This window comes from Halictus rubicundus, chromosome 10 (genome assembly GCF_050948215.1).
Source record: "Halictus rubicundus isolate RS-2024b chromosome 10, iyHalRubi1_principal, whole genome shotgun sequence".
Lineage (NCBI taxonomy): Eukaryota > Metazoa > Arthropoda > Insecta > Hymenoptera > Halictidae > Halictus > Halictus rubicundus.
Window position 1 is genome coordinate 729,231 of NC_135158.1, and position 15,238 is coordinate 744,468.

At 38.5% G+C, this 15,238-nt stretch overlaps 1 protein-coding gene across 2 annotated transcripts in view; it reads right to left on the bottom strand.

The window, feature by feature from the left end:
* Window positions 1-1,393: 1,393 nt before the first annotated feature.
* LOC143357883 (uncharacterized) overlaps window positions 1,394-15,238 on the bottom strand; it is a 46,037-nt gene continuing 32,192 nt past the window's right edge. Inside the window, exons 2-6 of one of the 2 annotated variants that reach the window (XM_076794541.1) lie at window positions 10,430-10,667; window positions 9,923-10,071; window positions 5,436-5,992; window positions 3,491-5,323; window positions 1,394-2,570 (exon numbers count right to left, since the gene is read on the bottom strand). In XM_076794541.1, coding sequence (XP_076650656.1) covers window positions 2,507-2,570; window positions 3,491-5,323; window positions 5,436-5,992; window positions 9,923-10,071; window positions 10,430-10,658 — 2,832 coding nt within the window. In that variant the 5' untranslated portion in view covers window positions 10,659-10,667 and the 3' untranslated portion in view covers window positions 1,394-2,506. Of the gene's footprint in view, window positions 2,571-3,450; window positions 5,324-5,435; window positions 5,993-9,922; window positions 10,072-10,429; window positions 10,668-15,238 lie in introns of both variants that reach the window. The other variant, XM_076794542.1, reaches the window with a different exon arrangement.

The window sequence follows — 15,238 nt, forward strand, 5'->3', positions numbered from 1 at the left end:
GCCTAAGTATCCCCCTCAGCAGCCAAATTATCCTGCGCCACAACCTACTTACCCTCCTCCTCAGCAACCAAGTTATCCTCCTCCACAGCCTAAATATCCTCCCCAGCAACCAAATTATCCCGCACCACAACCCAATTATCCTCCTCCACAGCCTAAGTATCCCCCTCAGCAGCCAAGTTATCCTGTACCGCAACCTAGTTATCCTCCTCCACAGCCTAAATATCCTCCCCAGCAACCAGGTTACCCACCACCGCAATCTAGTTATCCTTCACAGCCTAAGTATCCGCCCCAGCAACCAAGTTATCCTGCACCACAACCTAGTTATCCTCCTTCACAGCCTAAATATCCTGCTCAGCAACCAAGTTATCCCGCACCGCCACAGCAAACTAGTTACCCTGCTCCAACTCCTAAACCAAGTTACCCATCTCCATCTCCCCAACCGAATTATCCTCCGCAAACTCTCAAACCAACTTATGGTGTTCCTGTTTCTCAACCTAGTTATCCTGCTCCGGCTCCAACACCAAGTTTCCCTTCCTTACCTTATCAACCTTCATATCCTTCTTCAAAACCTAAACCAGTTTATCCTGCTCCCCCTCCTCAGCCTAATTATCCCATGCCTCAGCCAACATACCCTGCTCCTAAAATAAATTACGCTGCACCACAACCTCAAGTTAGTTACTCTATGCCAAATTATCTTTCTCCGGTACAGAAGGTAGTGAATATGTATTATCCCTCACAAAATGAGGCTTCTGGTGGGGGTCAGCAAAATATGATATATCTTCCACCTCAAACTGTCTCACAACAACAATATTTGCGATGAATAACGAAGGCAAAATATACTAAAATACGAAACTATAACTTGCAAACGATCATTAAAACTGAACAATAACTACCAATCGTATTGTTAAAAAATAATGTAATTTTACCGTGATGACTACAAATGTAAATATATCTTTTATATGTAATGAATATTTAGTGTTCAAAAATTTCATTGTATCCGACGAGCAAATAACCTTTAAGTACAGGTTTATTTTCATAATAATATTAAATCAATCTGCAAATTATCTTAAAACGGTTCCTTGCGTCATTTCAAAAAGACGGAGAAAATTATCTCTTAAAAATACATTTTACAATTTAGTCCACAAAAACTTATACTATATAAGAACGTATTCGATTTGAAGCTCGAAGTACTTTTCAAATCGAAAAGTATGTGAATAATTTCTATGCGGTCAAAAATCGCATAATTCCATTTTCAATAAAAATTTTACCGCAAACAGTTGCAAAATACTTGTATAGTTTAAATTTCTTTCTGCACTTTGCGATTTTCCCAATGACCATGTCAACGAAATCGCACATAAACATACTAACTTAACATAGAAATCAAATGAACCGTGTACATACATTTATTAACAAAACCAGGTTTATTTTAAATACAGTTTGTACGATACCAGCTATTGCGACTACAATGAATATCACAGCATTTCTCAGGTAGACATTCTAAATGTCAGTCTCAGTAGCTTAAACGAGAAGTAATAACTCAACTAACTAAATACTATACTTATATTTAATTGAGTAGTGAGTAAAGGATGAGTACTCAACCCAGTTAGTTATTTTCACGTTTAGCTTTGTATAGCACGTATTAAACAGAAAAAATATGTTTCGAGACAAAACATACGTTAAATCCGCGCTACACTAAATTAATCAGCCATCATCCAACGTGTTAGCGTTCTACATCTAACGGGATATGACTATATACAATTTTGTTACAGTTATTGTTACATTTACGATCAATAACGATTTGCTTACACTACAATACGAAAACGCATCGAACCAAATGAGTTTATCTAGACGAAAACTAGAAACGATCCATATAACTTATGACGCTTACACAAAATGTAATATATTAATCGCGACCAAAACACGTATTTTATTTACTCTTAATTTGACCTATATTGCAATCTACTGAATTATCATGAAAGAAATTCGATTTGTTAAGTAGAGCATAAATTAAGAATTAATCATAACAGACCTCAGTTCTTAGATAAAAACTAACAGGTCGATGGTAGATTAATTAATTTCATTAGTTTGAAGCAGAAATTATAAGAATACTCATCTTCCTTTTAGTGAAAAATATGGTCAAGCGATATCACAATACTGTCTCAAAGAAAACAGTTACTATAAAAGAAGCTCGAATGTACAATTTGTGTGCACGATATATTGATTAACGAAACCTTAAACAGAAAAGACGTTTGCGACAAAGAAAGAGTAAGTCGTTCGAAATTATTATTGCAATGTAATTAGTAAATATTTATGATGCATGACCGTGAATCCTAATAATGGACTGTGATTTATACATGAAAATAACATTCTTCTCTTCGCAAAAGTAAGAAAATAATATTTTTTATGAAACACAGATTTCATTCGTATGTTAAAAATAATACAGATAGCGTAGATTGTAGATTTTTTCAATGACTGGTAGATTTGATTATCTTATTCAACTCGGTCTTTATTCGTCTCCGGTTTCCGTTAATTTGTCCAGGCAATCGTAAGATTTTGACTGAATGATGTATCTGCAACAGTAATGATTTTGCCGTTAGAATATTTCAACTTAAAATAGAATGTTTGACAGAAAAATTGTGATTAGTTCAAGTAACGTGATAAATAACTATTCGGTTCCTTTCATTATTTTGGAATATTTCGTATGACTTCCAATTTATGTGACAGCTCTAATTATTCACTATTATTAACAAATATACGTAATATTTATTCTTTACAATTACATGACTTATAATCAATACGAAACATTTTATAGAACTATTATATTATCAATAAATAATTTCAAAATAATTTAATATTCCAAACTTTCAATGATTTCCAGAACCTAAAAAACCTTGATTTACCCCAAAGCAAAGCTCCGTTAAATGTGTTATGCCGCGCTAATCGAGATTTTTAATCGACAAGTGATGTATGCGAAATAACTTATTCATATGTTATTGAGAAAGTCACAAACATTGAACTCCTTTTTTCGAAATTACTAATGTATATTGTTTTTTATAAATACACAATTATATTTTTCGATTATGCATTACGTTAATGAAGACCCAATTTGGTAATTATTTACACAAAGGTACACCCTATCGATTTCAATGACCTTGAAATTGTCAAGCTCAACGTTCTGAACAACTTTCCTCTATGCATGTTCTCATGGCTCGGGCTTGGTTTCCAAAATTAGAAAAAAATGTTAAAAATCATGTTCCTACAACATATTTCAAGCTCACCGAAATTGGTTCACCTCTTTGAAAATAATTACCTCTACTACTGTGATTCTATTATACAAATCCAGATTAAATTTTACTTTTTATAGGATTGTATAAACTGCCTCGCATCGCGTGTTGATTAAATAACTCTCTATTAAAATGTTTCCTAATAAAGCAAAGCACCAAAACTAACCCGACATTAGAACCACCAACACTATCGCCTGTAACACAACCGTTTGTGCGTTGGGTCCCGTCGACCCACGTGAAGGATCATTTTCCCAGCCTTCGCAGCTTTGAATGTTTGCAAAGCTTTTGCGTGCGTCAGCCCGTCCATGGATATTCCATTGATCGCCAGAATCTCATCTCCTACTTTGAGAGTGCCTTCTTCGGCCGCTTGTCCACCGGCCATGATGTCCTTCACGAAGATGCCCATGGATCCTTTATTGCTATCTGATCCGCCAACGATCGAGAACCCTAACTTTTTCGCAGCGCCTTTCTCCAACGTAATAGTCAACAAGTCCATTGAGAGACTTGTCGCTCTTCTCGGACAGGAAACCGGATTCGTGCTACGTTTTCGCACCACCTGGAACTTTCTCATACCAGTCATCTTTTGGTCTGATTCCTTTCTCAGCTCACAGTCGCCTTCAATTCGCTCCATCGCATTAGTGGATAAACTGTTCCCGTCTTTTGTCAGTGCCCCGATGATCGTACACTTGGACGAATCTTCCGGTTGCGCGACACTATCGACAGACGCGGGAGCTCCCCCGAGTTTCTCTCCCTTCAATGTCCACACGTCGGAGTCGCTTCGAGTGCGGACCAGCATATCGCCCCACGTGTCACCCAGTTCATCCCCGAACGTGAAAGCCGGTTCCCTTGCGATTTGCAACTCCACAGTTCCTACGCAGGCTCGCAACGCGTTCCTAGCTTCCAAGATCGACATTCCGCGCAATCTTCGCCCGCAAACGCGTACGATCTCGTCCCCGATTCTGAACTGCATCGATTTCGCCGCTTCGCCGTTCGTATCCAACTTCGAGATCACGTAGAATGGTCTTACGGCTTCTCGCCTTTCAACGGAGATACCGAGGCTTCCCGATTTCTCAATGCAGAGCTTCATCGTCTTCAGTTCACGACGGATGAGAGTCTTCGCTGGCGTGGCAGGCGGATGCGCAGTTTGCTCGAACTTCGCTAGGTGTGCGGGTCTCTTCACTTTGTTCTTAACAGCGGTTACGTCATCCGGTTCCATGTTTGACCGCGACCTCTTTGGACTGTAATATTGTAGTGGGCTGGTCACGACTATCGCACAGATCTTCGATGCTGGTGGACTATCCTTGCACGGGGAAGCGGCGTTGTCTAACAAAGTAAGTTTGTTAGAATTCTTGTGTTTGCCATATTTCACTGGTATCTGAGACTTAGCTTCTTTCTGTAGATTTTGTATCTTTACTGCCTGCGAACATGGCATTGACTGCTCCGATTTCGGAAACGGTCTCTTCTCTGGCACCCTAGATAGTTCAGCGTTTTCAGATGTCGACGTTCTACGCTCTTTAGGATTATTACTCGCCGAATGCGGATGAGCCGTGGATGTTTTTGACAGACCAGTATTGCATTTTACCAGGGTATTATCAAACTTTGAATACTGGGTGGTAGCACAAGTCATCTGAAATTCCCCAAATCCTTCGAAGGTATCATCGTCGCAACTGTCTGTCTCATCCCCGTCGGAAACCAATGCAGTCGTGTCAGTTCTTACGGATTCGTTTAGAAGGCTCTTTTCAAGGACAACAGTTTCGTCGAGACAGGGGAGCCCTGATCCGACTTCGTCGGTTTCCGTCGGCGCTTCCACGTTGTTCGATGTGTTGATCGGTAACGACAAATCGATTCCATGATAATCGTCGGACGTTATCGAGAAGCTACGGGGTTTCAACATTGGTGGTACAGACTTTCCGCTATCTGGCGAATCCGCTCCGGCTCGAGTACTGTCAGAATCATAGCCGCTTTCGTCACAACCTAGTCGCAAGTTGTTCATTAGATCTTCCAAGCCTATCGGTTGACAGGGTTTTGACGCGTCGGTTCTGCAAATGTGAACGAATAATTGTACATAATCGTAACACAAATCCCATGGAGGTGTAATATAAATTTTGATTCTGCTAAATAGACAAGACTAAAAACAAATAAATTCCTCACCTGTCGCATTCACTCGTTGTTCGCACATTAAACAGGTTCCTCTTAAGATTATTCAGTTGAGTGTTAAGGAACTCTTTCGTCTGCGTCGACACGCTGTTTTTATTGCCATCCGACGTTAACTGACTATTTCTTTTTGGACTGGCACTTCGCCTGGTTTTGTCTAAAGTTTCTTTCGCAAATGTCGATCCTTCCTGCGTTTTCAACATATCCTGGTTCTTCAAAATATAATCCAAAACGCGTTGTTGCTCCTGAAGATCCTGTATACTGCGACTTAGCTGTTTCTTCTTCTCGTAAAGAAGAGTGCCGCGGTCCAGTTGACTATCATCCGAACTGAATCGAAACGGTGTATTCTTTAACGCGCCCTCGCTCAGAGCTTTCTCCATCGGGTAATGGCTGATGCATGTGATATCCTCCTCTTGAATCGTCACACTTCTTGTCGATACATCACTGCCTAGGAAGTTATTATTCCGCTCGCTACTTCTGAACAAGTTTCGCAGGGATTCCACTCTCGAAATTCTCTTTGGCTTCGGTAGTTCCAGCAACGACCCACTCGCACCCTGAAACGCAAACTTTGTTGTAGAGAAAAATAGGGCAATTGATAACAGCCGTATCATAATTTTGAGTTCAATGATATGCTCTTGTGTGAAAATTAATTTCGCTAATTCAATTTTGATCCTAAAATTTGTTCTTCGGTGAAATGTCTTCTTTCTTCTATATATTTAGACTTCTGCGTCTGATTCGGTATAAAGATATTTCACTATGATAACATACAGGGTGTTCGATTACAGGTGGCAGAAAATTTAAGTGGTGGTTCTCCATGACAATGTATAAGACGAAAACAAAGAATAAAAAAATTGCGATTTCGGCTTCATGTTTTAGTTATTAACCATTGAAAATCCACCTAAAATGCAGTAACCCAACCAACAAAGGTGTACGTTGCGAACGTCATAAAGGCGCGCGACAGTCACGAAACAAGTGACAGATACTCCGCGTACCTCACAAGAAGTCACCTGGTAGAAATTCGGCAGGAATGCGGCTGTATACGTCATGCGGTATGGCGTTAAAGCCCTAACCATTGGGTTCGAGCGAGGACCCGCTTTGATACGCGACTGTTGCGCGTCTTTATGACGTGAGCAATGTATGTACACCCCCCCCATCCCCCTCTCTCTCTCTTTCTCTCTTGAAATTATTTGCCCTCGTTTTATACAGGGTGAATTCGATAAAGCAGGACACCTAAATATCTCCGTTACTTTTCGTTGTACAAAAAAACTTCGTAGGACAAAGTTACACTGTTTGAAGGACCACATATAACGGTGTAAGGGAAAAATAATTTCAAGGTCATTTTTATGAGATTTCAAGGTTATCGGTTTTTTTAAATGGAATGATATATTTTCGTTAACGTAATGTTGTAGCTGACAAAATAACGAATTCATGCATGTAACACAATATGACCTTCAAATGACCTTCAACCCAGAAAAATGGTATAAATAAAATTCAACGTGTAAGATTCATTTGATGTATTTCTGTTACGCCAAATGTTCAAAAATACATCCCTTGAGCTGCTATACATTCAAATGTATCGCAATACATAACATAATAACAGATTCGGTGTTGACAGGAGGACAATTATGATATACCTTCACCTATACGTTCGTACAGAATCGTGTTTATCCACTACTAATTATTCAGAAGACCTTCTTGCTATCAGATTTCCACAGTTTCTAAGAGTTCTCGATCAGTTTATTGGTGGACGTTTCACAATGCGTTACTCGAAGGAAGATAAGATTGATATGATTTTCATTTATGGAGAAAGTCGACAGTGTTTAACCCTTTTAGTGCCGGGCGAAATGGAGGTGCCTATGCGAGAAAAACCGGCCGAATTTCACAGTTTTACAAGGGTTCGGGAAAATGCTTATAAAAACCAAACGAGAAACGATATTTACATGATTCAAAAAGCTGCGTATTATAGATGAAATACAGAACGAAACAATGACACTAGTTTTTTTGTACTCATTTGAGAATTATAGAAAAAACAAAGGTATATATGTTTATAAATGAAGTTAAAGTTGAGTTCTCTCGTACAAAACGTGTTTGCGCATACAAACAGCCATCTTTTCACCACAATTTTATATGGGTCAATTATAATGAAGCATATACTTTGTATTTCCAATATATTTTGTAACAAGATAAACAATATTACATAACAAAAATAAAACATAACTTGAAGGTACACGGTAGGCGCCAGGCGGATTATCTCTTTCGAAATATGTAATTGTTATCGGTAATATAACATTGCTGAAACAAAATTATGTTGTCATAAATATTTATATATATATTGCAAATGTGTAAAATTTTGTTATTGCAACTCACACAAATAATTTATTTAGCATTCGTGGCTACTAATGCACACTCCATGCAATCCTTTGTTGCACTTATTTATTGTCTGCGGCAATGCGATGTTATTTTGTGTTATATAAAACACTGTCGACAAGTACCGATAAGGGTCCAAATCCACAGCGATTTACGCCGCAGATCGAATATCGCCTGAGTGGCGACCATCGGTGTTTATGTTAGACTTCGGTACCTCCAAGCGATAGGAAAAGGTCGTCGTCCACAAAGAGTTAAAACGAAAAACTATTTTTTTTAATTCTCTCATAGTGAAATTAGATCATTTATAACGTATTACAAATTTATTTTGAGATAGAGTTCTCCCGCAATGCGAATAGTAAAGCGCTACGAGGCGCGGGCCGATATATCGTCTCTGGCACTTCTCGCGAGTGTAGCAGGAGCCGATATATCGGCTCCCGGCACTCAAAGGGTTAAGAGAAGCCGTGCAGTTGTACAAGGACCGATTTCCTAATCGTAATTGTCCATCAGTTTCCGTTTACTCCAATTTGATAAATAAATTCCGTGAAACTGGTAGACTGTAAGGAATTAAGCAAACACAATTAATGTTCTGGCTGCAGTGAATACAAACCCTCATGCTAGTACGAGGCAAATCGCACGAGGAAGTAGCATTAGTCAAAAGTGTGTAGTGCAAATACTCCAGGAACACAAATTTCACCCCTTTCACCTATCAATTCATCAAGAACTTCATGGTAGAGACTTTGTAAATCGTGTAAACTTTTGCCAGTGGGGATTGAGACAATTGATAAACGATAGAGCATTTTTTAATCAAGTATTATTTACCGATGAAGCTTCGTTTACAAATCACGGGCAAATAAATTTTAAAAACCTGCATTATTGGTCATCTGAAAATCCGCGGTGGTTACGGACAGTCGACAAACAAAGACCATGGTACGTCAATGTTTGGTGCGGAATTTTAGATAACCAAATTGGGCCTCACTTTATTACCGGAACATTAAATGCAGAAAAATACATTGCATTTTTACGAGAATCGTTACCAATTCTCCTGGAAAATACACCCTTGAACATTCGTGAAAATATGTGATATCAACATGACGGATGTCCGGCCCATTCTTCTCGTGTCGTAACACAATTCTTAAATAACAAGTTTCCAAATCGTTGGATTGGACGTAACGGACCCGTATTATGGCCAGCTCGCGCACCAGATCTTACACCCCTTGATTTTTATCTATGGGGAAAACTGAAAGACAATGTTTATAATGAACCACCAACGACTATAGACGACATGAAAGAAAGAATCGTCCAGGCTTGTGCGTCGATTTCCTCAGAAATGAATTACACAGCAGTACGTTCTGTAACTTCACGGCTGAATTCGTGTATAGCAGCTCAAGGGAATATTTTTGAACATTTGGCGTAACAGAAATACATCAAATGAATCTTACACGTTGAATTTTATTTATACCATTTTTCTGGGTTGAAGGTCATTTGAAGGTCATATTGTGTTACATGCATGAATTCGTTATTTTGTCAGCTACAACATTACGTTAACGAAAATATATCATTCCATTTAAAAAAACATCGATAACCTTGAAATCTCATAAAAATGACCTTGAAATTTTTTTTCCCTTACACCGTTATATGTGGTCCTTCAAACAGTGTAACTTTGTCCTACGAAGTTTTTTTGTACAACGAAAAGTAACGGAGATATTTAGGTGTCCTGCTTTATCGAATTCACCCTGTATACAGCTGAATCGAAATATATTTCATTATCAAATTTTAGAGTTAAATGTAGTGAAAATTATTTTTGGACAAGGGTTATAGTTTAACTTAGAATTATGATATGACTGCATGTTGGCCTAGTTGTTGTAATCAGAAACTATATAGATCAGTGTTTTCAACCTAGGACTCAGGCAAACGTGTTGGTCCAGCAGAAACTTTTCTGTTGGTCCACGAAAAAGTTATACAGCCACTTATTTAACATGTTTGAACGACTTAAATTCTTGCCCTACTGTTAGCAGTCCGAATAGGATTTTTACAGTTTATACGTGGCCGCAAATATAAAAAGGTTGAAAATCATTGATAGATGATGAGTCTGATAAACTTGAAAATAAAATGTTTACATTTTCTTTCTCATCCGTTACGTTGCCACAGCTTTTCCGATTCGGACTCCATCGTCTTCTTCGACCCGAAACTGAAAGTAACTCTGAACTATCCGATCTCTTCAGCTGATCCCATCTCCGACCTACTTTCCTTCCCCATGTTGAAATTCCTGCGAAACCGAATAGGTGCGTTAATTTTTGCTTCTCAATGAAGCGGCTATGTCAGAGTTTCACAAAAAATTCTTGTATGGAATAGCTTAACAATTTACTTTTTTTAGCAAAATAATACATATACTATTAGGCTCGTAAGTATTCATTTCACTAGAAACTTAATACTGTGTAAATTGACTTCAAATGGAAGAGAAAAATCATCAAAGAAGAGTATCACTGAAAAAATGAAATGTTTAAAAAAAAATTTTTAGTTAATTTTAATTTAATTACATTTAATTTTTTTTTAGATTGGACTTCGACGATCTGCATATATTCAAGGTTGCTTTACTTATATGCAACGTTAATTCATAAAATTACCTTTACGATTGGAGATGCATGTCTGCGACGAAGATGGTTGTCGAGGATCACTAAGTACTTCTTTGGTGGAAGTTCGTTCCGATCCATCGGTTTCGTCTTGAACTTTCCTTCTTGCTCGGTCAGGATTGTCATCGACGATTGTCAAATGCGCAGTCCCATCTTGTGATAACGGCGTTGCCGAAACTAGCTGTGGGCTGGTATCAGAAGACTGACGTTTGAACAGACGCATCGCGATAACCTGGAAGACGAATAGTGACATAGCAATTAGAAAATCAACTCTTCCTTTCATCCATTTATCTACGAAAGCAGTAGTGTATGTCGGCTCACGAAACCGAAATAAATGCCCCTCACGAAGATAATTTCTTTTTTACAATAAATTGGGTTGATATAGTTAATATTTTGGAAAATACTTCGCAGTAGCGTTTGCCAGTATAAAACTTTAAACGCGTTTTTCTCGAAACGTATTTTTTTCACCTGGCGTAGATGAAATCTGCAAAACGACACAGGCCGATTACTCTGAAATTTTAAGAAGCTACACATACTACAGTGAATCCGGGATATGTATACGTCGCCGAGAATTGTGAATTAGCCGTCGTGGAATTATCCCCACTACCGCGGGATATACCACGTGAGGGGCAAAGAAGCTCGAGAGCCGCCGCCGCCCAGGAGTGTGAACATAACACGGGTCGGGTATATCGATGTGAGAACAGGAGACCACTACTAATCCAATAAAAAAACTTTATTTTTCATTATTTTTTATGGAACTTTCGCCAACATATTCGTAGCATTTGTCTGATTAAAATGAAACTAAATATGATATGATTTCGATGATAATTACTTGTGTAATGAACGATTAAAGTCTCGGACGCAAAGAGGGACAGCGTATGGGAAAGAAAGAGACGCGGAGAATCGAAGCGTTCGGGAAAGATGAAAAACTGGCGTGAGCTCAGGCCTTTGAATCGGAACTTAAACTTTTTTATTATTAATTATTTTTTTTTATGAGGCTTTCACCAATATATTTGTAGAATTTTTCTGATTAAAATGATACCAAATATGATATAATTCCGATGATATTTACCTGTGTAATGAAGAATGAAAGTTACTCCCATTTACAATTAAATTAACGGAAAATGAGTGTAAATATGATCCGAATTGTATCGTGTTTAGTATCATTTTAATCAGAAATATTTAACAAATATATTGGTGAAAGTCTCGTAAAAAAATAACCAATAGTAATAAAAATTGAAGTTTTGATTCAAAGGCCTCAGCTCACGCCAGTCCTTCATCTTTCCTGAACGCTTCGACTCTTCGCGTCTCTTTCTTTCCCATACACTGTCCTTCTTTGCGTCCGACACTTTAATCGTTCATTACACAAGTAAATAGCATCGGAATTATATCATATTTGGTTTCATTTTAATCAGAAAAATGCCATGAATATGTTGGTGAAAGTCCCATAAAAAAATAATGAAAACTAAAGAAATTCTCGAGCTTCGATGTCCTTTTCTACGTTCGGCACTGCATTAAAGAATTCAGTGCCCCGACCACGACAAGACCCGAGCTGCTGACATATAACGCGGATTGACTGTACTCATTATCGTCACGCCGGTACCAAAAATTATACTTTTACGTTGAATTTATCATACCTTTTTTATTGAAAAAAATTGCCGAAAAAAGTATGAAATTTGGAAATATGTGCTTTAAGCATTCGTCATAAATTGTTCCTTTGGGTAGGGGCGATAACAACAACCACACTGACGAAGAATCATGTTGATCCTTTTATGTTGGTCCATCCTGAGATTTCGGATCTTCTAGACCAGTAAGATTTTTAAACGTGTATTTATTGTGGGCCAGATAGAACCAAGAATATAAAAAATTGTTCTGTATGACAAAAGAGTAACTAAATCAATTACAATTGAAAAATTATAACGTAAAACGTACCATATGACATTGAAAAAAATTTTTTTAAATTAAAAATTCATGAAAATTGTTACATTTTGCAACGTTTACACGAGACTGCCCCCCCCCCCCCCTTATATCGTCCGAATCTTCTGTGGAAAGGATACAAAGTGACGAGAGAAAACGAGTGTGAGAGAAGGCGATCTTCGCAAGCGATCAAACCGCAAAGACGACATGCGAATCGGCGATCATCAGGGAGAGGCTCGATCTTCAGTAAAAGCCCAGATCATCGTACGATCACTTTCCCAGCATTCCAGGGACGTTTAGCAACGTTTCCTGCTGCAATCCGGCTGCGATCGAAAGAGGAGAAGTCTCTCCTACTCACGCCAACATTACGTCTCGACCACGCGCGCACGCCTTTGCGGTCGATCATGCGTACACTGGCACCCAGCTTCGAGTTACATCCACCTAAGGTCGAACGCGGTCACGAAAAGGGTCGATCATTTCGTCCATAGGGACACTTAACTTGGACGTTACATTGTTGTAACAAGTACGTGCACCGTTCACTCCACGCCGTCGTACCACGAGTCATTAAACAGTAACTGTGGTATCCTGCGTGATATTGAACCGTGTTTTCCTTTTCCCATCGCTTTTTCTGCGACACCGTTTTGTACCGTTTAATTCGAGTTACCGCCTTTTATTTTTACTCGAGACCTACATTGCCGACTATTAATGTCCGAACACCTCGTGAATTTGTACATAAATGATACCGATTAAAGTTAGTACCTTTATCCGAGTGTGCGAGATACCCGGGTATCTGAGCACCCATGAAACACCCGGGTTACCTAACGCGAGACACCCGGGTACTCGTAAAACACACGGGTAACCGAGTACTCATGAGACATCCGGGTACTCAAGTACCCACAAGACACCCGAGTACCTGAGTACCCATGAGACACGCCGGTACTCGGGTACTTATGAGACACTCGGGTACCCGAGTATCCATGAGACACCAAGGTAGAGCAAAAATACCCGGCTATCTCATGAGACAGCCGAGTACTCGGGTACCCGGTTATTTCATGAGATATCCGAGTATCTCGGATAGCCGACTATCTCATGAGTAGACTACGGATCTTTATGCATTTATGGCTTCTTAAAACTAAAAAAAATGCTAAAATATAACATTCCACAGAATTTAGGAGAATTTTTATTTATTTCAGATCTACAAAGGATACTACCACTGAAAATAACATTTTATTTGACTCCACTTTCTTAAAATACCTCTACAAAAATTGAAAATTGCATAAACATCCGCAGTCTACTCATGAGATACGCGGGTACCCGGGTAATATTCGTTTACACGAGTATTTCATGGCTTACCACAGTACCCGGATTTCTTATAAGTCACAAAGCTTTAGTACCAATGAACAACGTGAAACTATGAAATGTAGCAATGTTTATTAATTTATCATTGGGTCCACAGTGCATGCACGTATGTATCATTTCAACTATTCTTCTCTTATTTTTGATCGTATTTTGTGAAATATAATTTATGCTGTTTGCTGACGAATACACTGATTCTAAATATCATCACTCTAACGGTAAGAACACCTTCTTTTTAAATATCACTTTAATTATCTCGGTACTAACTCCTTTGGAGTTAGCTCAGAAAAAAATTGTTTTAATCCGATCGACAACTTACAAATGAATTCATCTGAAGTTAAGAACTTCTCCAGTGATACACATACAAAATTGATTAATCTATAATTCATTCATTTATATACAAACATTAGGTACAATGCTGATGTAATCATTGTAAAATGTTGCTTTAATTTATTTATTGTTACGAGCGAGGGCTGCGAGCAACGCGGGAGGCCGGCGAAGGGTTATTACACCAGGAATATGGTTTCAATTTGTTAGTTAGGTACGCGGACGAACCCAATGCGAAATTGGGGAGCCGCCGGGAGGTTGGATGACTCACAGATGAACCTGATGCGAAATCAGGGAGCTGTAGGATGTGGAAGAACCCAATGCAGAATTGAGGAGCTGCTAGGATGGTATAGTTTTCGTGGACGAACCCAATGCGAAACCAGGGAGTCGCTAGGATAGTTAGTAGGCCTCGTAACTTTTATAATTTAATTGATACAATCCGAACGGTAAGATCGTATCGTGTGGTAACGTTCAATTATTGGGTTAGGCTATTGGGCAATAATTAAGGGGTTGTAGATTGAGCGATTTACCGAACGAAACAAATATATTCTGAATTAAATGTTTTTACAAGTGTTGGTGTCGCGATTGAATTGAAAGTAAATATACAATAAAAGAATTGTTGCCTAAGATTCATGGTTTTGATGCGCTGGCAATGCGGGGTCTAAGAGTAATTGTTAGATGCCAAATAGAAGTTTTACCGAACTAACGGAATCTATAAGGTTAACTTGATTCGATTGGGACTTTATCCCGATCTCACTAGAATTGACTCTTATGAATGTGACACGACGTGACTCTACATGTGACTGCACGATTACTGACCGAACAGGATGAAAACGGGTGGGTTTATATACCCTAAAAATGAATGGGGAGTTCTGTTTATAATTTGACGTCACGTAGGATCACACCCTCGTTTTTTGTCGCTTCTAGTTAATACGAGCCTCAGTTAGATTTTTGTTAAAAGGGGTTAATAGGAGGTTATCTAGGCTATTTCCTATCAAAAACTTAATTGACGGATTCCAGAAGGGAGTGTTCTAGAGATTTTCACATAAAGAAATCATACGGTATCTTTCCATAAATTTTAGATTAGAAAATTCTAATCGAAATGAACGTGGAGAAAACTTCTCCATACGTAACATTATAGGAAGCACTAACCAATGTTACCGATCGTAAAAACGTGAAAATAAATATTAAAATTTTTTTATA